The sequence below is a fragment of the Photinus pyralis genome, unplaced genomic scaffold (assembly GCF_008802855.1).
Source record: "Photinus pyralis isolate 1611_PpyrPB1 unplaced genomic scaffold, Ppyr1.3 Ppyr1.4_LG2, whole genome shotgun sequence".
NCBI lineage: Eukaryota > Metazoa > Arthropoda > Insecta > Coleoptera > Lampyridae > Photinus > Photinus pyralis.
In genome coordinates this window covers 11,009,522-11,033,452 of record NW_022170403.1, presented here as the reverse complement: position 1 = coordinate 11,033,452, position 23,931 = coordinate 11,009,522, and the positions used below count along the sequence as shown (strand labels likewise).

The window sequence follows — 23,931 nt, the reverse complement described above, 5'->3', positions numbered from 1 at the left end:
TTGCAATTCGAAGTTCAGCTGATGTCCATAATGTTAATCCGTGCATTCTAGCTGATATGTTAAGTAATCGGTGGTTTGCTGTACCACAGTAGTATATTTACATTTGCGACTGTATTAGCGAGTAGAGAGATAATGCAAATGTGAAACTCCATGGCCGTTACTGAACATACGAATTTCTCGCAAAACAGTACAACTGTGCGTAAATAGCAGTCGCGGCTTGTCCGATGAGGCAAGTGAGGCAGTGCTTCACCTGTAGAGTTATAATTTGGTATGTTACGATTATTTAATTGTAACGCCACCATAAATCTAAATCGAACAATAAGTTACCCCATCTAAGCGGCGAATTCCCGAACTCTAGCCTTTACGTACGTCGTACATCGTCATTCATTTGAGTTCCGAAACCCCATCTAATTCAGCGAGGCGCGCTCAATCGGGTTGGGAAACGTAAACTATGGCCATTGAATAACTACTATCGCCGCCACAAGAGAAGAGCCCTGCGTCATCATCTACAAGCGTGTGATTTAAGATTTAAAATCAAAGCAAATCCCAATTCAGTTGTTTACTTGTCAAATTTAGTTATTAAGGTAGGGGAAAGAAAACAGCTTATTTATACAAAATCGAAGAAAACTTTAGACGTTTTGGTGTAATTACTGTATCAATTCAAAAGGTGAGCCATAAGCTTCGTTGTTTTATCATATAACAGTTAGAAATTAATTTTGTAGGTTATATCATTCTAAATGGGAAAACTGCTAGCAGAATTAGTAATTACGGAGGTAATTACTCAAATTACACCTAGAATCTAACAACAACTTATGCAAGGTAAGGATATTTACACCTGATTCAAAAAGATAACCGAACTTGTTTGATTTTTAGGTGACTGGATGAAATGTGAAGTTTTATACTAGTATAAGAGCCATGCAACATTTGTAGATACAGAAAAATTATAATTCAAAAAAAATAAACGTATATTCATCTAATATTTAATCATCTTTATGGAAAATTTGAAAATAATTAGGAGTATTACGACGTTGGTCAAATCAGCATCAAATATGCATGTTAAACTTGACAAGCGTTATAGGTTATCTCTTTTCATTACATTTAGCTTTTCAAAAGCGCACGTCTATTATATCCCAAGAACTTGTTTCGGTCTCTGTCCTTTTTTGGGTTGCGCAAATTTTTGAGATGTAAGTATCAACACCTTGGATTTATGCATTCGTACATTGATGACGCAGGGCTCTTCTCTTGTGGCGGCGATAATATGGCAAAGATTAAAGATAGGAGGACGTGAGTTTGTAGGTGTTCGGCTCTATTCGGCGAAGCGGTTATCATTGGGTACGCTGAATAAGGATGGGGTTCGGAAATTCGCTCCCGGGGTAGGTAAATGTTGACGTATATCTGCCCCTGCAACAATGACATTAACTTGCATAATATCACATCTTTGAATGCATAATTTTACACAATGACAATCACGAATTGTGTTATCTATTTATATTACACAAGAATGACATGTGTTAAATCTGCTGTAATCTTTTTTGTTTATTTTGAACAAAGTTATACTGAAATTTGATATAAAAACATCATTCAGAATGAAAAGGGTTTGAACGTGTAATAACGAGGAATTTAGATATTTGTGGACTGTGGAGGTGTAACGTAATGATACCAAAGGGGGTTAGAAACTAAAACAACGCACTCTTGCCGTGAACATGAAAAAGCTTTCATGCATAATTAAGGCGGATCCACATTGATAAATATTTGCCGTGTGTGTTGAATGAATTTTGACAAAATTTTGTCCCAAAAATTTGAATATGGTTGCGTATTTACTATAATTCTCGCCAGGAAAGATCAGAACACTTGATCCCGATCTACAATCTCTGTTTTTCGTAAGGTGCTAGCGACTTCCGGAATAGTATCGTGTCAATGTTGAACGAAAAGACTTTTTGTTCAACATTAGCACGATCCTATTCCAGAAGTCGCTCGCATCTTAATAAAAACAAAGATTGTAAATCGACACAAGGTGTGCTGTCACCGGTAATCTTTCCTGCCTGGCGAGAGTTATACGTAAATATTTATGTTGTGTGTTGTATTTGCTGAATCCATGTGTCCACATTAGAACTTTGTTCGGCGCAAATCCCTTTGAAGTTGACTGGAAAACCGACAGCCTAGTGAATAACGTGCGTTGTTCGTCACGAAATTATTTGCGTAAGTACGTTTTCGTGCGGCGCATAGTCCACATTGACAAAAATTGCGGCGCACACGAGCAAATGTGTGTCAAATTCAACATACAACGCAAATATTTACCAATGTGGATCTGCCTTTAGCGCTTGCTATGTTTCAATAAATTGCACCAACTCTTCACATTAATTAAAAAGTTCTTGTCGTATGCATACGGTATATATACGGTACAAAAAATATGTAAAAGATAAGTACCGACATGTTTATACCGTTCCAAAGGAAATCAAATTCTACATTTGATGAAATAAAAAAAATTCGGTATTAGTTACATTTAAAAAAATCGAGTGATTTCTTTTAACACAGGAAAGTTTTACTTTGATCGTTAGGCGTATGTTAGTTTCATGATTAAGAACACCAAAGAGAGTATACCCACGAATTACGATTTGGTAACATTGCAGAGTCATGACCTTGCTAAGTTTTAACTGCGATAGGTATTCAATTTTGACTGACTGGAAAAAATGACTCATTTTGACTATCATATGTAACACATAATAAATTGGCCAAGGAAGCGTAATATTCAATAATATTCAGGGGATATGTTTAAAAGAATGCAACCTTGATATAAATTACCCAAGCACTAATGCCCAACCCTCCCCGCATAACCGAGAGCACATACTCAGAGCTTCAACTTTTGTCTTTGTACGTAAATTATTATAATTATTCGAACTAAATTGATTTTGCTTTTTTAAGTCATAATAAAAATAGATCGATCCACAATAACGTAATAGGCCGAGATACAGAAGTAGATTTGCGCTGGAGCCGTTCGGTGAAAATGAAACGTTAGGTATATTAATAATACATGTTTTGGAGTCTGTTGTTCTATAATAAGCACACTGTTACTGAACTTTAACAAAAAAAGAAAATGAATTTATTTTTTCGTTTTCAATTTTCTTTTACTGTATTTTTCAGGGTGGGCACTGCGCACCTTGCCCACCCTGAGGAGTCGCCACTGGTGAACCTAAGTTTTTGCAGCGGATACAACCGAAAATGTAAATAGTTAAGAATATAATATTATTTATCAGTGGAAGAGATTAATAAGAAGTATAACAAAAAACACTTACGGTACTGGCTCTGAATGAGTATCGATGTGCAAAACTTCATTGATAGGGTTTTTGCCGGAAGACTTGGACGACGATCCATAACTAGTGCTGGCAATTTGTAGGGGTTTAGCTCGGTAACTTGAGGTGAAGTGTTGTTGATAAGGCATTGATGGAGTATACTTATGACTTCCCATTGACTCTTTACCACCCGCTGATCCATTTAATAAAAGAGAATGGGCGGCCGGTGACGCAACTGGTTTACTACTAAGAGGTGTAGGAGGTGGGGGACTGGCGGCGTCTATTAACACTTCAACATACGAGACTGGAAAAATGCCCTTACGACCACCTATTCTTCCTTCGAACCAGTTGTCATCGACCCGTCTTGTTATGACGACTAGTTCTCCCTTAGCTAATGATAGTTCCAGATGCGTTTGTGCGATGAAATTGAACTTCGCTCTGGCTTGACCTTCATGATTTCTTCTTGGAGTTGATTTGACACCATCGAATGGTATTATCTAGAAGAGAGACTGTCAATTAATGGTCATTCATAATTAACTGTAATACGTGAACCAGTGGGACAACAAATATCGCAGTTTGCATTTCAAATTTTATATTCAGAAGATTGTCAAATGGCTCTGGGAAACTTTAAATACAACAACTTGAAGAAGAGGGGTACGAAATTTCAAGCTTCTGTTAAACTGATAAAGTAAAAATCGTATGAAATCGGGGTCCAATTTATAATCTGGGGTTCAACAGTGTATAATTTTACGATTGGAAGTTCCACGGTATGGACTGACATCGGCTGGGGTTCCGCCAAGTATTTTGGATAAAACAAAGACACAAGGCTTGCGAAACTTGGGTGTCTGATGTGGGCAAGGTTTCTGATAACTTTGTCCACAAGATATAATAATTGTACCCAGTTTGCTTATTTGTACATCCAGAAGCACTTCTTGAAATGTGAGTGAAATTTAAGCAAAAGTATAAAGAAGGAAATTTTATTAGTGATTTGTTACTCTAATTTATGTATACCTATGGCGAAACGATGGTAACTTAACAGTAACAGTTATCCATTAAAATTAAAGTGGGATGTGAATACTCGTATTAATAATAATTAATAACCATATTTAGTTTCACATGACTAACCTCAACGTAATTTGCCGGGAAAAGTCCTACCATCGCATTGTGTTCACCTTCATACCAGTTTTTATCAACCTGTCTTCTAATGTAAATTATGTCTCCTTTACGAAACGTAATTTCTCTGGCAGACTGACCCACAAAATTATATAAGGCTCTAGCAACTAAACGGTGTTCTGGAGATCGGGGACGTGGTTTTATCTTGGGACTATCTTCCGCGAGAAAATCGTCGTATCTATTTAGAGGAATTGGAGATTTTTGCGATGGAATAAAGTTGTCAGTATGTCTTCTATTGTTCATGTCTTGTAGTTCCTGTAATATACGAAAATACATTAGAATATTTCTTAAGGGGCTTGCGCTAACCATGGTTTAATTTGAAAAAAATGGATAAATCAGAAGTCGCATTTTGTGTCTGACAAGGTATTAGTAGACATTGGGAAGGCTAAATGAATACCTACAAGTTTACCTGTATGGCACATGTTGAAATGTTTACTTGAGGTTCATAGAGGTACAGCATTTTTGTATGTAAAGAATTCTTTCCTATCTTATTTGCGATAGAGTGCATGCATTTTCTAAGAAAGAGGGTCGTATAGTAGAGAAGGAAGGAAAAAATGCTTGTTCTGATTACAAAAGCCCTCTAAATCTCAAACAACCTCGATGAAGTAAGCATAAATATAAAGAATCTCTATCCAACAAATTACATTTCGACCGATAAGTATAAATGTCACACGTTATCAATTATTGGATTTGTTTTGACAAAATACGGAAATAGAATGTGAAAAAGGTCTTTGCACTCTCACTAATTACAGAAAATAATCATGTTTATTTAACCTTGTAACGTTATGTAATGCAAACCTTCATAAAGCAACCTATTTATTGTGGTTTTATTTAATATTTTTATTGGAAAGGGTCTTCACGTGAATCTACTTCAATGAAAATAAAGGGGTTATTGTGGCCATCTGCGCAAGGCGAAAATCATTTAAACAAGCATTGGTAGGTACAAAATTGAACAGGATGGGCTCTACTAATTTCAAGGCATAAAATTTATAGCTTCTTCTTCTTTTCTTTTTTTTTCTTTATCAAATTGGCGAATAAACTAAGATTTTAAACTAACAGGCTGTCTAAAAAAATGGTCAAGTCAGAATAAGTACTACGTTTACTTCTTGTGTATTAAATCAATTTTTCGTCGACGAAATTGGGAATAAAGGATGTTTTTTGTCAAATCCAAAGTTGCATGAAAAAATTGTGGACATACCTACATCTATTATATGAGCCTTCGGCAAGCTTTTAATGAGGCTATTTTTTTTCGACACCAGTTGGTCTTCTACAATAAGAGCATGTTCGGTGCAATAGGTTGCCGTTAATGGGGTTGGGTTAATTCGCTAAATTGCCACTTGAGGGAGGTTGCACTGCGCCCTAGGTAGTACAGAGGTAAAGTTGCAAGAATTATATTGTATGAAAATTAGCCCCGTCAATATAAAAACCGACCGGTTATTGGATTTGTCAAAACATTTATTTTGCGAGATTTAGAGGGGTATAAATGTTGCGACACTTTGTATATAGTTTATAACGGACATCGCTACGTATTCTAAATGTTATTCTAACAATTTCAATATAACACATTAGGTACCTACCTATCTAAATTAGTAGTTTTAAATAAAAAAATTTTATTTTTGAATTGGAAATAATCCTTTAACTAAATTCATACTGTTTTAATTGAAAACTTTCTTGCATTAATATTTTTCCATAATTAGGTTCCATCGTTTATGCACCTCACCTTTATCGAAGCGCTCAATTTCCATACCAGCATTAATGAACACACCGCACATTTTGTAGTCTAACAGATTTAACGAACACCCGGTATTTTGACACTCTTCGTTAGGAAAAGTGTTGCTTCGGAACTATTTATTTCTTTTAAGAGTTGAAAACAGAAGGTAGAAGTATACCTGTTTTAGTGTCTAGCGCCGTCTTAGCCTCCGATATGGAAACCTGTTGCTATATATAATACATCGTTCAATAAGTCTCGGGACTAACCAACAGATGGCATTAGTGGTGATATCAAGTCGATTTCGTTTTTCAAAGGAACCAACCTTCAAATGCAATGTGTTTGATTTTCAAGTCAATTGTACCATAAGCAGAAAAGCTCTTGTGGTGAAAGTGACGGTACTTCTACAAGATCATCTTTTATCAGGACAATGCATCGTGCCACAGGTCAATGAAAACAATGGCCAAATTGAATGAGTTGGGCTTCAATATGCTTTCCCACCTAGTGTCGTCTTCAGATCTACCCCTCAGCTACTACTGGCTGTTGTCTGATCTCAAAAAGATGCTATCGGGAAATATTTGACTCGAATGAGGATATCATCGCTACAACTAAAGTATATTTTGAGGAAAGGACAAATTGTTTTACAAACATGGTATCGTTGGAATGGGGGAGGATTGTGTTGATGAATAACAATAAATTTTACAAATCATAATTGTTTTCTTGGTTAGTCCCGGGACTTATTGAACGATGTGTTAATTGATAATTTTTCTAATTGTTTTCGTAGAGACATGTCAATTGTTTTTGTACCATCCGACAGCACTCGGCATGAGCAAGCAAGTGAAAAATTAATATGTTCGAATTTCAGCCCCGTTAATTAATTATTAACAGAGTTTAGTGTCCCAATGTTAGGGCGAAAACGAGCATTAGAGCTGCAAGGTCATGCAGTTTATTTCACAGGTAACAATAGGCATTACTGGGCCACAAAATTTGGAAATTTTAATCCGACCGTTTAGGTAAGTGTAATTAACCATAGTTAATTAATTGAGTCGCAGCAAACCTCGTCTGATTGTATTGAGTCTAATGGTATTAAAAGCGGGCTTAATTAATATAGATTTTGAAACATGTCTCGGATTTTTCGAACGTCAGAGGACCGCACATTTAAATAAAGATTTTTTAATTTTTGGACGTTATCTTTTTGCTTTTGGTGCGAAACGCAGGATTTTGCCGTAATTCTGTTTTAGTTGCGACCCCGGACGTAACGCCCGTCGAATTCTGGACTAAGCTGTTTGTTCAACTGACTGCCCGTGGGTACCGATAGCGCTTAACCTCCGGAGCCGTTCCGAAACCACCGACCTTGGTCAGAAGCAAGGCTTTATTTTTCTGGTGGCGCTCGAGTTCGGCCGTCTGTCCGTTCCGCCGACATAACATCCAGGTTGCCATCGACTGCCGCTACTTTCGCTGGTGTGATTTAATTCCAACAATATATTATTGAATTATTGTTCCTTTGATTAAATTTTTATTTTTGGGGACGGACATCCTATCTTTTATAGTTTATGATTTATTTGCCGTTTTAGCAACACCTTCGCATATCTTGGCATAAACAAAATTAGTGACTTTGACATCCGTCTCACTCACAGCATTCGCTTGTGGAAAATAATTTTTGCACGATCGGTTATAGTCGGCTACTTACTAATTCATTTTCAAGGCGGTAAGGTGCACTTACCAACCTAGGGCGGTAAGTGTATCATAGCAACGTGCTTAGCAACCAAGTGACAGTTACAGTAACATGCGACAAGTAGGATATGTGTCAAAAATCAAATTATTGTTTATTAATGTGGAAGTTAAATGTACAATTTGCAAGTTACAAAAATTAGTTCGGGAATTAGACAGGCAATTGGAAAACACGGTGTTTACAGATTCTTCACACTCAGCAGTCGATAGAGGATTTGAATTAGTACGGTATGAAATAGCAGGTTCTGTTGATGGCAACGAAGATGATGAAGGGTTCCCTGGAGTTCCACATAAAATCTTCTGAGCGGTTTCAATCTTGTTAGTTAATGACTCACCAAGTACGTGTCATCGGGTGCTTCCGTAAGAAATTTATGGAAATCTGCTTTAGAAAAAACGCTAGATTTTTTTTGGCTGATACCCAACGTTCTTTCTTTTCAAAAATGCTATCAGCGTACTGTATTTAGAAATATCAACACACCTTCTTAGAAAAATCATATTTTCAACATGGAATAATCACACCATAAGCCATTTCAATCCTTCACTACGTTGAACAAAATATGCTAACACAATTTTTTCACTTATGTCAGTTTGACATTTACTTTCACACCATTTAAGGAAAGAATCATATGCGGCTTCATATCTACTTTTAAATTTTTCGGGAATGATCGATGCGCAGCCAATACTCCATGCATCTTCTATTTCGAAATCTTCTGAATCATTTAGGTATGTTCACTTAGTCTCAACCAAACCACGTTTCGCGCACGTGTTGTTTTGTTTTCAAAAACAGAAACGTAACTGTAGCAACCCACAAAAATTACTGAACCCATTGTGATGCTACCACATTGATACATTCGAATTTAGTTTATATCAATTATAAATTGATCGTGCAAAAAATACTTAATATACTATTGGTTCACTTAATCAATATTAATAGTAGTATAGCTTATGACATGGCACTCTATTGTATCTATGTGATTATTTTAATTTTACAAATTATATGGTTTTCAATATTCTGCAGAAACAGCAACTGGTCCCAATTTGTTGAAAGAATTGAAATTTATTTGAAACAGCAGGGAAGCGTTTTTCGCATGTTTTAAAGAATTTTTTTTAACAGGTGATAATCATAATATATGCTTTATATCATTTAATACAATTTACTTACAATAATGTACATAGGTAATTAAAACCGCGTATCGAATGCTGAAAACCATAATCTGCAAAATTAAAATAAACAGAGATTTTAGACTATTATTATTATTTATTAAGTGGCACTTGATTAACAAAATTATTTTTAACAAGCGAATGTTGAGCAGACGTCAAACCCACCTATGAATTTGTATACCTACCAAGTGTAAGTGAAGGTGGTGTAAAGAACGCAAATAAATCATAAACTATAATAGATATGTAGATATAGGAACATCAAATAAGAAAAGAAGCATAATTTGACAACTTTTCGAATCTCGTAATAAAAAAGGCATTCTATTGAAAAAAGTTTTCGTTGTCTTTGCGACTGGACGAACGCCACTGAATAGCGTTGCTTCAGAATCTATTTTCTAACATTCGAACATCAGATCAGATACACACAAAATTGAACATAACTACGGAAAAATAGCAATACGTAGCAGTTTTCAAGCATTATTCCCAATACAGTCCAAAAACTAAAATTTTTATTTTTCTTCAAAACGACTAATTTTAGATATTAAGCCATTAAGGTGTTACCTATAATCAAATTTTTAAAATAAGATGCAGTGTATGAAAAGTAAAAAGGTTGTGCCATTTAAAATAACAAACTTAGTGTCGATTTCTGGTCTACGCCATATTAAAAATATGTTCGTTAGTGCGTCAAGTTTCCCAAAAAGTTGTTACTCTCGTTGTCAAACACTCTGTATACAGGTATACTTATAGGACAAATTACATGTCGCCACGTTTGCGAGTAGATCAAGTTATGTATTATCATTTGTAAACTATTAATAGGTAAACTACGTATAGTCAACATTATCATATTAAAGAAATTAGGCGAGAAATTAGGTAACGAGTTAAGTTTTCTACAACACACAAATCAAATCCCAGTAAAACTGTTATAAATGTTACCAAAACCTCAAAAATAGAAATACAAACCGACGTTAGTTGGTAAGTGCCTATTTATCAAGACGGTCATCCAAAATCCTTCCAACTTAAACTATCTTATTCTACTTACATCGTCGAAATCGCTAACCTGAAGATATTTTCGCCGTCTTTCTTCTTCATAAACGCGTTTCATATGTTCGGCTTGGCGACGTGATAGTTCTTCTTCGCTTATCGGTTCCTTTACCTCCTGCCGCACTGGTGTTTTGTAATGTATCGTCACATCGTTTTCCACGTACCTCCGGGGCGACTCTGCAATAATATAAGAAACGGCGCGTCAAATTAATCTCATTCTGCAATAATGGCTAAGCGTGTGAACTATCTCGTGAAAAACTATCAAGAGTGTATAAGCCTGATACATTTCGGCATTGTGATCAAGTAATAAGTTCGAAAAAGATGAAGTAGTTTTTTAAAGCGTTATTATCCCATCAAAAATAAAAATTGTCCATTAAATGGGCATAGAGTGAGCAAATGCTATCAACTGCATTGTTCCTATTGGGTGATACCTCGGGCGATGAACTAACTACATCAAGACCTATAGACGTTAATTAGAAAAATCTAATTTCAACGAATATTAGTATCAATTGTATCTATAGCAGTTTGAATAGCGAAATTCAAACATTATAAAAAAATAAACGGATACAACGAAATATCGAAGGATTCTCAGTATTATTTTGATAAATACATATAGTCAACAAAAATGCAACAAATTCATGTTATGGGCATTGAGATAATGCTTTTAGACTTTTTCCCAACGGTCTTGGTGCACGAATAACGTTTTTGGCATGTTTCGATCAAAATCCATGTGGTCGCCAAAAATGCATCAAATTCATGTTTTGGTCATTGAGATAATGCCCTTGATCTTTTTTCTAACGATCTTGGTGCATAAATAACGATTTTGACATGTTTTGGAATTAGGTATAGGAATTATAGGAAGTCATCGGAAAATAGTATTTCGAGCATTCAATTCGTTTTTACTCGTAATATCGACCACCAAAATTGTATTATTCATATCGCCAATTCTTCCAGCCACAAGGGCGAGGATAGTTTACATGGTTTACACATAGTGTATTGCTCAGCCTTAGATCAAAATGAAACGTAGAAATGAAAAATGATACGCGATAATACGCTGTAGTATCGAAATATAAATTCAATGATGATCTAAGTTTAGAGTTGACTGAAATGTTTGTTAATTTTTTACAAAATAATTAAGATACATTTAAAAAACCGAACATTTCACGAATAGATTTTCGTTTGGACCAAAGAAACCCAAAATTTGATTAGGGAGGCGGTTAAATGCATTGATAGAAAAAAGGCTCTTTCTGAGTATTATGTCCACTTTTTGATAAGAGTTACCTATTTACATAAAACCCAGGAAAATGACACATTACTGCCGAGGAAATATAGAAGTACGAGGTCCCTTTGGGACCGAGTACTTTAACTTCCAAATTGCTAAAAGGTAACAGATTTGAATTCCAACAACACAAATTTACTCGGTTTAAATGCAAACCTCGAGTGTAACTCGGCAGGACAATTTAACAAACAAGAAATTCACCAAACTAATCAATTATTGACAAATGTCATACTAGTTATATGGGAACGGATAATGCGATATTTGGTTAGAAAATGAATAAGTGACAAAACCACTACAGCGCGTTCGCACCTCCAGATGCAGTATGGTGCTTAAGGACATACAGTACATGCTTGCCAAACGTGACAATGACAGCGCAAGGAGATTATGTTTTGGTTTAATACTTCAATTTAATCATATGTCAATTTGACGTCTCACATCAATGCGGTCAGAAACAAGGATAGTATTATCGAAGAATGACGCAAACTAGTAAGAGAGGCAATTAGTCCATAAGACCCCATACTGCATCTGGAGGTGCGAACGCGCTATAGTGCATTTGTCGCTGGAAAAGTTGCAGGTAACTTTTGCCGCTGTCAAGGCGACAATTGCACTGCAGCTTATGCTATTTTTGAGTTAAATTGTCACTGAAATGTCGCAGAGAAATTAATAGTGTAAAATTTTTGTTTGGCTTAATCTATAATTTAATTGATTGTCCGCACTTATTAGCTAGCCTAAGCTTCACCGTTCCGGTGCGTATTAATAGAAATGCTAGTACCGTTACAAACCCCACTCCTAAATAATAAATAATAATAATTTATAAACCCGGAGGTCGGGTGTTCGAACCTAGGTTGAGGTGAATTTTTCATCTGTGGCAGAGATGGAAATTACTTTAGACCAGGTCCGAGCATTCTACCGGCTACTCCGAATTAGGTTTTCCTGCAGTTTTCCTAATTCGTAAGGTAAATACCGGAGTAGTACAGGACAACTTAAGACCTTCTGCAGAGGCACCTCTAAAAAGCATTATGCGTGTCACTCTGTAATTGGGCGCAAGCCTGTTGAGGGCCCAGAACAAGAGGGGGATAATAAATAAATAAATAATAATTTCACAAAATTGTGATCTTCATCAAATCATCACAGTTCTTTACCGGAATTGTTACGCTCGATTATTAACATTAACAGTAATTAACTTAAGTTATTTTTATAGAACATTGTTTGTCGTATAATCAATTATAATTAATAAAACTTCTGGTATTATTAGTCACTTAGTAATTATTCAAGAGGGCTGATAGACAATTTTTTCTTTTTTTTTTGTTTGTTTGTTTGATTTTTTTGTTATTGGTTTCGGTAGTTTAAGTAGGTATACTGTTATCAATGTTACTATATATATATATTTTTTATTTTTGATTTATTTTTAACTCGATTGTACTCTTTCAGGTTGTATAATGTTGTTTTTGCTCTGAAATTGGAAAGTTTATGTTTTTCTGTTGAGCAAATAAAGGATTATTATTTTTGTTTTAATTTCTCATCAGTGGACAGGTGTCAATACCAAGTACCACTAATACCATATTGTTATTTTTATGACCAATGTAGAAAAGATCGCACTATATTGCATGTTTTGAGGATATCGGATTTTTGTGCTAGTGTGTGTGTGCGTGGTGGTAGATCTAGTATTTCTAAGTTTGGTGTAAATGTGATGTGTGTGAGATTCTGTGACAGATATAATAAAGGAAAGTATTAAAACTTGATCCTGTTTCCATATTCTTTGGACTTCTTGTGCGAGGGGTTTATACGAGGGCTATACAGAAAGTAACAGACGTTTTGAAATAAAAAATTAAGAAAGTGTAAGAAACAACTTTTATTATACACATTTGGAAGTACACTCTTAGGCTATTTTTCAACATAGTCGCCATTTATATTGAGGCACTTATCGTAGCGTGGTACACGTGTTTTTTTATTTCAACTTTGAATACATCCGCCGCTTGAGACTTTAACCACTGGTTATCGTGTGCTGTGTTGCGAGCGAGGTCTTCATCGCTAGGAAGAGGTGGAAGTCGCTTGGCGCTAAATACGAGCTGTACGAAGGGTGATCCTTTCTCTAATCCAAAATCATCCAAGAGCTGTCCAGTACGGTTGATTGTGTATGGGCCGGCGTTGTCGTCGAACAAAAAAACTTCCACCTCTTCCCAGCGATGAAGACCTGGCTCGCAACGGAGCAGTTCGATAGGGACGCCGAATTTCATGTCAGCGTTACCCAGTGCAGGTTAAAATCTCAGGCGGCGGATTTATAAAAGTTGGAATCCGAGTTCGAATCAAAACACTTGTGCCACGCTTTGATAAGTGCCTGAATTTGAATGGCTCTTCTGTTGATAAATAGCCCAAGTGTATACTATAGTATAATAAGAGATTTTCTTTACAAGTTTAAAATTTTTTATTTCAAAACGTCTGCTACTTTCTGGACAACCCTCGTATTTTTCAATTTTTTCTTGGTGTGTTTTGTGAATGTTGTCGTGGTTTGCTATGCTGATGTCTATTAGGTATGTTGTTTTGTTATGCTGTTATGTACTAAGGCAAAGCATAACCATTTTTATGCACGGATGTCGCATGGATGTATTATAAGCAGCCAATTATAGACAACATTTATATGGGCACAATTGTCCTTTTAACGTCCTCGGGCGCTTTTATAGCGTAGTATGATGAGACATTGCATGAAAGTGTGCTATAATGAACTAAGGGCTGCCACTACTCTCCATTATCAAAATCCTTAAATTTCAAAAGGCCTACATGTTAATATAGTTATTTGTTTCATTAGTACAAAAAATGGCAGTTTTCGGGACGAGCAAGACAGTTGCTGGACGACGCGTTAGCGGAGTCCAGCAACCTTCCGAGTCCCGAAAACGCATTTTGTGTACGAATAAAACATAAATTTTTTTCTCCAATCCCCTTTACTTTAAATTATATTCGAATTTAGATTCAGTCACAGTTTCACTACTAGTATGAGAACTTTTGCTTTCTTGTCCTCACGTGTCATGCCACTCTAGTTTTTAGGTTTAACTTATATGTAACCTATTCGTTCTTGATTCTTACTTCTCATCTCTCGCGACTTTGTAGGGAGCAATCTAAGGTAGCATGTTCTGCCGTTTCTATAATCTCTGGAAGTGTGCAATCCATGTCGCTATCAGTTTCAGTCATTTCTATTGTATACACAATTAATATTGTTATATTTTGTATTGAAACAAAAAACTTACTATACAGTTTTTTAATTAAAATTAATTGCAATTAACTTTTTCAAATTTTGAATTCAAAATGACAGATAATAGTACAATGGGCCTGAAGTAGATGGCGTTACGCGTGACGGCGGGTTGTATACGTATTAAAATTACGTTCACCGAATATGTAAATTACGTTACACATGGTTTAAATAAAAATAGCGAGCGTAAATCATTTTCAATACATGTACATACGTATAGGTAACAGCATTATTTGCATTGAATATGCAAAAATATTTGATTTGTATGTATAGAAATATCTTACAACCTGCAATGTAAAACGATGTCAATGTGACATATCTCCGTGATTGTAATTTTTTAATTGGCCAACTTTCAAGGTCAATTTCTTTTTGGTACTAGGACCAAAAGTATCCACTTTTTGTACAGTTGCCATGGTGAAAGCGATTAATCCGCAAAACGTCAATTTTACGTACCGAACACTGTCACAAAATAGCGTCTTATTCAGGTGGTTGGAGAAAAAATGAAATTAATGAATCAAATATGCTGAAGCGTATTCCAAATGCAATTACAATGGATTAAAAACCAAACGGCAATTCTAGTAGAAAATTCGGTTAATTAACGGGTTATTTTAAATAAACTTTGTAATAAAGGAAACTGCCCCTAATTTTCCAAACAAACCCATACAAGTCTGTGAACCTTTGCGTTACCTTACATCAAAATTTTCGACGCTAGGCACGTTACAATCTCAACTTTAATTTTGTCCGCAAAGTTTTGTACTTTCATTTTCACGCATCTAATATTCAAGCCTAATCTTGAATGCAAATTGACTATGTGAACGTGAACGAAGCGGCGTGCCATAATAATGCTACTAAAGTCAGTCAAATAAGGACTCACTTGCACGTTTAACGTCATTCTTGTAATCTTGAGGTAATTTAGTCCCTTCGTTTTGAATTTCTTCTTTGATATTATACATACTACCAAACTAAAAACTCACAGTCGAATTTAACACACAATTCAAAAAACCAATTATTCACATTTGCCTGACTGATTCAATTGTTCACACTGCATTAGTAAAAAGTGCGAATGTTTACAAAAAAAATGTTAACAACAATGTTAGTTGCTGTTGAAAACACCGTAACATTGGCCTAAAACAAAGTTAATAACCCGCATAATGATTATTTTTATTTACTCTCACACTTTGTGAAAATTAGCTACTGCTATTTTCATATAGGCTGATATAGGTAAGCGAGGTGTAGGCATCGAACTAAACGTAAAATGGCTTTCTCTCGAAAGTTAAAACACCTGACAAATCTGCTTGCGATGAATATATTTATGTACACCTAGTCTTAATGAAAGTAATATTAAAGAGAAACTTAACTGCTACCAGCACGGATAAAAAGTAGGTATTTGATGTCATTCATAAAGAAGAAGGGTAAATTGCGTGTCGATTCGAATTTGGTATTAATACCAAAGACGAAAAAGACGCATTTTCTTTTAGTGTGGAAATCGTCATATGCATCTAATTATACTTAATTGTGATTAAACAGTCAAATAATTAGGTGAACGTTTCTACTAATTTTTATAGGAGGCAGTTTTTGTTGAAGGTTATTTATTGTTTACGCTTCAGGTGGGACATTAGGAAATTTTATAACTATAAATGCCTTTACTTTATTATACCTACTGTAAATATTTTAGATATTGTGCGAGTTTCTTTCGTTAGTATAGGTCGTGCTTAAATCGCCAAAGACGATGCTAACAAAACTACCTGAGCTGTTCCTAATCTGCAAAATCCTAGACGACTTAGCGTTCAAATCAAGTTGGAGGCTGTTGAATCAGAAAAACAGAACCAAGTAGACTAATTTTCGAGATCAAAGAACAGAGAACTATAATACCGGGTGATACGGAAATTATTATCCAGGCTCGCATTTCACAACGGCTTCAGAAAAGAATTTAAATTTGTGTCAACAATAGGATTCAAAATGCGCATATGTTAGGCAAAAAAAATAATTGACAGTCACTTCTGTTTTCTCCAGAAACAATCACAATTTCGTAATTTGGCAAATGGCAATTCTAATATAATATTATTAACGAGCTCCTAGCAAGTTTATAATTTTGCGGTGTTCTTATTTGTGGCCGGATTTTTACGATTTTAACAAGAGTTGCATGTTACAAATGGGAAATGAATGCAAGTGGAAATACGCTTTTGGGAAATCGTTTACGCGATTACTTTTTTAACTCGTTATTTATTTATGAAAGCATTTAAATGAAATTTGATGCACATGCATGTGTGGTAATTTGAAAGTACTGAATTTCCGATATATTAGAACAGGCATGTCAAACTCATTTATCATGAAGGGCTATTTTAAGGTGTCCACTTATAACTGCGGGCCATATCAACAATTTCGATTGTTTATTATTAACAATAAAGTACCTATACATAATAATACAAAAAAAGGAAAAAATACTAATAATCATAAAATCATTAGTACGCGCTCAGAGGAATGTACCGGGTGTCCTATTTAGGTTGAGACTGCAGTGTATTACTTACGTTGGATACAATAAACAAAACAAAATCTCCATGAATCCATGGTCTACTATCTAAAAAAGTAAAAAAATAAAGTTTTTATTCATTCTCATCGCTAAAATCGAGGCTAAAATTAAAAAATATATATACGTTGTGATTCTATAAATAACTTTATGACTTTCGAGAAAGGAATGCTTTAAAATGAAGTTAAAAATGTTTTTGCGATTAACCCCCCCCCCCCCCCAATCTTCATTACACCAATACTTTAATGACCCAAACTCGAGAACCCTTTGCAATTGCACCTGGGCTGTAAGTACCCAGTCCGCCTCTGGGCACTATTATGATCGTTGTAAAAATTAAGTACGTTATTGTCGAGGTTATTGTGTTTCGAGTGACCTTTCGAAAAAACAATATTCTGTTTGTGCTTGTAGTTTGTTTGAAAATGAAAAATAGGGAAAACGCAATGGATTATATCAATGGACAGAGAATAAAAGACTAGGGTTATAATGTCGTGGTTGTAAATGAAATCCATCACAGTTTAAACGTAATCGAATTAAATAAAATTTTTTGGAATTGCGCCATCGGAGAGTGCCATGATTGAAGTAGGTAGGTATACCATTTGTTTTGTTCGTAATGGCACTTTGGCCAAATGAATGTCACAATAGACTGAACTTTGAAACGTCATCATAAGTCAGAATGTCGGTTTAGGCTCGGGTTTAGGTATAATCTCGGGTATTATAATATATGGTGCGACATGAAAAATGTTCGGAATTTTCCGTAGAACTGATGCAATAATATATTAGTTTTTCAATCATTGACAAAAATTTCTTTTGTCTGAAGCTGTTTTAAAACGAGAGGCTGGATAGTAGTTTCGCTGTTACTCGTTATAGTTACACATAAAAATGCAAAAGAACAAACAATTTTATTTGAATAAGCTCGCTCGGGTTTCACTCGAGAGTCCATTGCTCTTTTGGGGTGAAGAAGTTTTGATACTCATATATTGCTATGTAAACCGGGTGTGCCCTTTAGGTTAAAATAATACCAACAATAAGGGTATGTCTTCCGGGGTGCTAAGTAATGCGCAAAAATGGCGTGATTTTCGTATTAAAGATGTGGGAATGACGGAGCGACACACCACACACACTGCATTTAAATTTATTTATTTATTTATTTACTTATTTATTTATTTATTACCCTTTATGTTCTGGGCGCTCAACAGGCTTTCGCCTAATTACAGAGTGACCTGCATAATGCTTTTTAGAGGCAATTAGGAAAACTGGTGGACTTTATTACAAAGAGGCACATAATTACTGAGTTTTATTATTTAATTTTAGTCAAAGTTGTACTTATGCTAGAAAAATTGTTGAATAATTTAATAGGTTATATTTGTTTTTGTTTATAAAACGCAACTTTTATTTGAAACTTTTTTCGATAGCTCTCGTTGTAACTGAAGTATTTCAACCTAGATTTGAACTTTTTAAAAATGTGGATTTTCACTTTTTCCAATTATCTACGAAACCATTTATTTTTTCAAAATATTGCTCTCGCAATTTAATCGAATCTGGAAGTATAATAACAACAAATATATCCATGTTATCCTACTCAACCTAAGACACCCTGTATACAGAGTGCTCCAGATCGAGTGGAGTGGCACGGGTAACTGCTACAGATAGCGATTGGGTAAACTAAGAAAAGTTTGGTAATTTCGTCTGCTAACTAAAAATTGCGTTTAGGAAAATTAAAAAAACAGGGCCAGATTGAAACGTATTTAAAAATGTGATTTCCATAATTATAAAAATTATGAGAAAAAGTTTAGTATGAAAGTTTTTTATTTCGCTAGTAAAATATCTCCACATCTCCAGAATAGAGCAGAGAAGCAGAAAAGGGACAAAGAAAGTGTCTCTCTCTGCTTCTTTTGATTTTTACATCTGTATTGACTACCCGTTTACAAGTAATTCCAGCATACTAATAAAAAAATTTAGTGTTTACCACAGACGAGTGAGTTCCGCTGACACGTCGGAATTTCCGTACTCGGCGCCTAAAGACGAAAACATAGTATATTGTTTACCAAGGACGAGAAGTGAGTTTTCGGCGAGGTTTTCGCCGGCGCGGCGTGTCAGCGGATCTCACTGGTCCGTGGTAAACATTAAATTTTTTTTATTAGTATGCTGGAATTTCTTGTATTTATAAACGGCTAGTCAACACAGATTTAGGAAAAAAAGCAACTCTGTATTCATTTTAAGAAGGTAGCCGTAAAAAACATATTGAAGATTTGACCTTCAGTGTGATTTGTTAAAACACAAGTCAGTATTACGCTGAAATATAAAACAAGTGGCGAATTTTGCAAGCTGGTAGTTTCTGTTGGCATCTAAACTATTGAAGTGTCATTAACTGTTAATGTCAAAGATTGATATGTGTTTGCAGTGATAGATGTTTCTACTTTACAATAATTTGGTGCCGTTTTATATTTTTCCTGTGTGTGCTTATCTTCAAACCCAGCGCCATCTACTACCTTCTTATAATGAATGAAGTATAACACTAACTGTGATACTGTGTGACATGTGGTTTGACCCATGGTACAAGACAAGGTGTGCCTATGCGTGACGTCATTGGGATAACTTGGCTCTACCGTTCAATAAAGTAATGGGGTTTGTGTAGTCCTACCAGTTAATAAAAGTGTATCCCCTTTACGGATGTGATAAGATTTGTTCAATCCATGTCAACTCAACTGCGTCAAGTTTCTCACATTAAATTTATAAAGTATAATTTATTGCATGTTATCAATACAAATATTTAAAGTTACAATAAAAATATGTAAGTAAAAAAGTAAAAATTATATTAGCGTTGTCAAATAAGGACGAGACCTCTAGCGGCAAATAAACACATGAATAGAAAATTCGCGTACTGCGTAGCTGTGCGTAGCCAATGTAATTTTATAGTCTTTGGAGCACATCTATTACACATGACACTTCCGAGGATTGCCACCAAAGTGATTTATTCATCATTATTACACACTAATTGAGTAATTGCGATGGCACTTCTAATTCAAGTGTGAAGCGTATGTCATATTCAAACTTGGCGGTGATTTTTGGACGTCATTGGGATAAAAACGTCATCTGCGTTTAGTTATAGGCATATCTTGTCTTATTGTACCATGGTTTGACCTAGGGTTTGACATACCGTGACAGAAGTGACAAATGACAGTTGGTATAGGTAGCGAACCGTTCAGCAGAATTAGGAGCGCTTATTGTGAGCCTGCGGTTAAGACTCCTCTGTAGTCAATCCGCCATATTGGAAAAATAACTAAACTTTCTTATGAAATGCTGCTTTTGTAGTTGAAGTCTTAACAAATTCTCGATAGTGGATATTCTTTGCAATGATGAAAAGAACGGCGGTACTTAAAAAAAGCTGAAATATCGCTCTTAGTTTTTTAGGAAGATCGTTGAATAGAAAAATCGGTTTTCGTAAATAACAGCCGTTGTAATGGGAGTACAAAAACCTACAGCACCAATTTGGAAATCCGACAGTATTTTTTACGGCGGTACTTAAAGATATTATTTCCATCTATTATGATAAGGCATATATTTAAAAAAAATAAGTTCCGCGATTTTCAGAAAAGAGCGCAACGTTAACATAAAGGTAAGCAACTCAAATTGCACTTAAACCCCTAAGGCGATATCTCATTACTTGCAAGGGAAAACAAAAGAAACTACCTGGCATTATCCTGGCACATTGTTACCTCATTCCTAAGTAGCCTATACCTTGGAGGTCCGCCAGACGGCCATCACTTTTAGATGTTTTAAGGCCCCCCTCTTTTTTACCCTTATCAAAATAGGGAGTTCGGGGAAGAGAGGGGCTAGTTTTATCCATACTCTAATGAAAGGTCTCAACAAAAGGAATCCATTTTTACCTCTTCGACGCTTCATCGTGATCGGTTATAATTTTTATCTCTATAGCGAATTGCCGGAGGAGGTACTCACAAAGGGCGATTGGGACGTGTGGAACAAATATATCCATTGGTAAAATTAACACGATAAGAGCGAATACAGTTTGTCGGAGGAGAGGCAGAATGAATCGTCTGGACGAGACATCTATTGATGAAGTCGAAGCGAATATCTTGACAACAGAAGAGCCTTATAACCCAACTATTTACTAAGCTATTTCGGTTTAAAAAATGCACTTTATCTGCACAAGAGTTGTGCACAATTTATAATTGTTTCAATATGATCTGATATCAACAAGGATGAATACTTGGTCGTCAAAGAAATAGAGGAATGCCCAATTTCAATTTTCACTACTGAATTAAGGATTTAATAAACCGAATTATGATACCGCACAAACGATGCCAATATCGATACTTACAGACCAAAAGTGTAAATTCGATTGCTTGATGTCCATGTGATATCTCATGCTTTTTGGTGCCGAATATGGTTCTACCCATAAAAATGGAAGATAGGTTGCAATGACAATATGTATAGACATGTGTTATTGTGTTAGTTACATTTTTACCAGCAGTTTTGTCTGTTCGTAAAAAACCTTCATGGGCCGTGCATAAATAAAACGAATACGCTAGGTAACTGTACAATTATTTTTTGAAAAGATAAGAACTTTTTTTAAATAAGTAAATTAATAACCTATTAATTATAAAAATGTCTAAATCAAAGTTGATCAGTAAAATTGATTAAAACAAATAACAGGAAATAATAATAAGGTGTAATTAACTAACAATCTATTGGGAATTGTTAGCAAACATTGCGAATTTTCTCCACTAATTACCTTAGAATCAAGTAATTTACAGAAGATCTCATTATAGACAAATGGAGTAAAAGGAACAGGTATTTGTGTAGCTTTATTCGAATATTGGCTACACCTTTTCAATAAACTTGTTTACATAATTAGTCCTTGATCATTATACCTGGTCTATTGTGTTTAACAATAAATGAAGAAAATATGCAAAACTGAAAAGGATAGAAATATACCGTTTTCGTACTCCACAAATATACGTAGAAATGTGTATTGTTGGTGGTCTAACCAATTGCAATAACATTGAAATGCAAATTGGTACACTTGAAGCGCTTCAGTATGGTGAACGCACCCAATACTTCGCTGTTTGAATTGATCACTCAAAGATCATACTACACGATCACTGAAATGTCACATTTGACGTACGTATAAAAAAGACTCACTTCTCGTCCTTAGTAAACAATGAATTGTGTTGTTGCCAAAACTTCTTACATACTATTTCGTGTTATATGTGTTTATATAAATATAAATATAAGTGTGACTACTGAATATCTCGAAATTCTAGAGTGTGATTGTCGAAGGAAGGGACCTATAAAGCGAAAATGCAATATTGCGGATAATTTCTCTAAAACCGAGTCTTCTTGAATTTGAATGTGTGCCACGCGGTCTTTAAATGTTTATGTGATAACTTTGCATCAGAGTTTGGGGTCTTATAATTATTACAACGATTTGGTGGATTGTGAACTTCTCAAATTTCATTTAGGTATCTACATATTTGTACCTATACACGTAAATAAAAATTACCTAATTAATATTAAAAAAGGCCTGCTTTTAGTTTCTCAAACTGCTATAATTAGTGGCACATTCCGATCATATCCAGACCACATTAACATCGATAGCATCATAACATGGGTGTACCTGTACACATTCCCATTCATTGACCAGTTGCTTAGAAATTTAAATGCGGTAGGATCGTGATCAATAAAAAGGTGTTTTAAGGACACATTAAAATTTTAAGAAGTTCATATCGATTAACAAAACAAAATATTAGAATGATATGAAAGTTACTAACTGTAGGGTATTGGTCCATAAACCAACGGGACATTTCCTGCGATGGTGTGTCGGTATAAGGCAGTTTCCGGCTGCCGGCGTATTTGACCTGGCGATTTCCTGCGGAGATTCGCCTCTCTAGTTGTCATCTTATTTCTTGTGTTATTCGACACAGCACATTCAAAAGTACACACTACAGCTATCACTGCACTATTTCAATTTCACATTACGTAAAATTTTACGTTTCATGTCGACATTATCAGTTTATCTTATCATTGTTCCATATTGGATAGGCACGGTTTGTATTAGCAGATTAATATCTACACTAATGACAAATTAGCGAGAAAAACATTGGATGATAAGCCATAAAATCAAACTCGCGTCGAAGACATTCAAGTTCGTGGCCAGATCCCAACTAAATTGCACCTACTTAAGGTAAAGATGTTGAATGAAAGTTAATTAATAAAGACTGCACTAAACAATGGCAGTGTCTGTAGGTGATTACGTGAGATTTTGTATGCAAATAGATTTATCCCACGTACCAATGCATAAATGAGTATAACAGGAAATACGAAGACAACATCAAAGTTGGCCTTCAGCAGGGATTTTGTTATTGATTTTGGAATATAATTTTTGATTGACTGCGTTGAACGTGTCACCTTACTAAAAGAAGTGCAAGCTGTTGCTTTCGTATTGTAAACTGTTAATTCAACATAAGTGTAGGTATTATGTAAAAATTTCAGTTCAGAGAACCGTGTTGTATTAGATAAAAAAAACATTAATGCACCTATGTGGGAAAATGAAGATTGAAGATTTTGCTCAAATTTACACACCACCATAAATTGACAAAGAAGACTCTTTCCATCATCTAAAACAACAGGGGACATATACGAGGGTTGTCCAGAAAGTAGCAGACGTTTTGAAATAAAAAATTTTAAACTTGTAAGAAAATCTATTATTGCATACATTTGAGGGCTACACCCTTGGGCTATTTATCAACATAAGTGCCA

The 23,931-nt window shown here is 35.1% G+C and overlaps 1 protein-coding gene across 3 annotated transcripts; it reads right to left on the bottom strand.

The window, feature by feature from the left end:
- Positions 1–1,135: 1,135 nt before the first annotated feature.
- LOC116163449 (sorbin and SH3 domain-containing protein 1-like) lies at positions 1,136–23,113 on the bottom strand. Of its 3 annotated transcripts, none has more exons than XM_031477364.1 (5): positions 22,944–23,113; positions 10,100–10,278; positions 4,416–4,718; positions 3,294–3,787; positions 1,136–1,401 (listed from the first exon to the last, which is right to left on the bottom strand). In XM_031477364.1, exons 1-5 carry the CDS (start codon positions 23,068–23,070, stop codon positions 1,326–1,328), a joined length of 1,179 nt encoding a protein of 392 aa, XP_031333224.1. In that variant the 5' UTR covers positions 23,071–23,113; the 3' UTR covers positions 1,136–1,325. The 3 variants fall into 3 exon arrangements, with proteins under 3 accessions (XP_031333224.1, XP_031333225.1, XP_031333226.1); XM_031477365.1 differs by having other exon boundaries at positions 1,137–1,401; positions 10,118–10,278; positions 22,944–23,103; XM_031477366.1 differs by lacking the exon at positions 22,944–23,113 and adding an exon at positions 15,499–15,592 and having other exon boundaries at positions 1,137–1,401.
- Between the last annotated feature and the right edge of the window lie 818 nt (positions 23,114–23,931).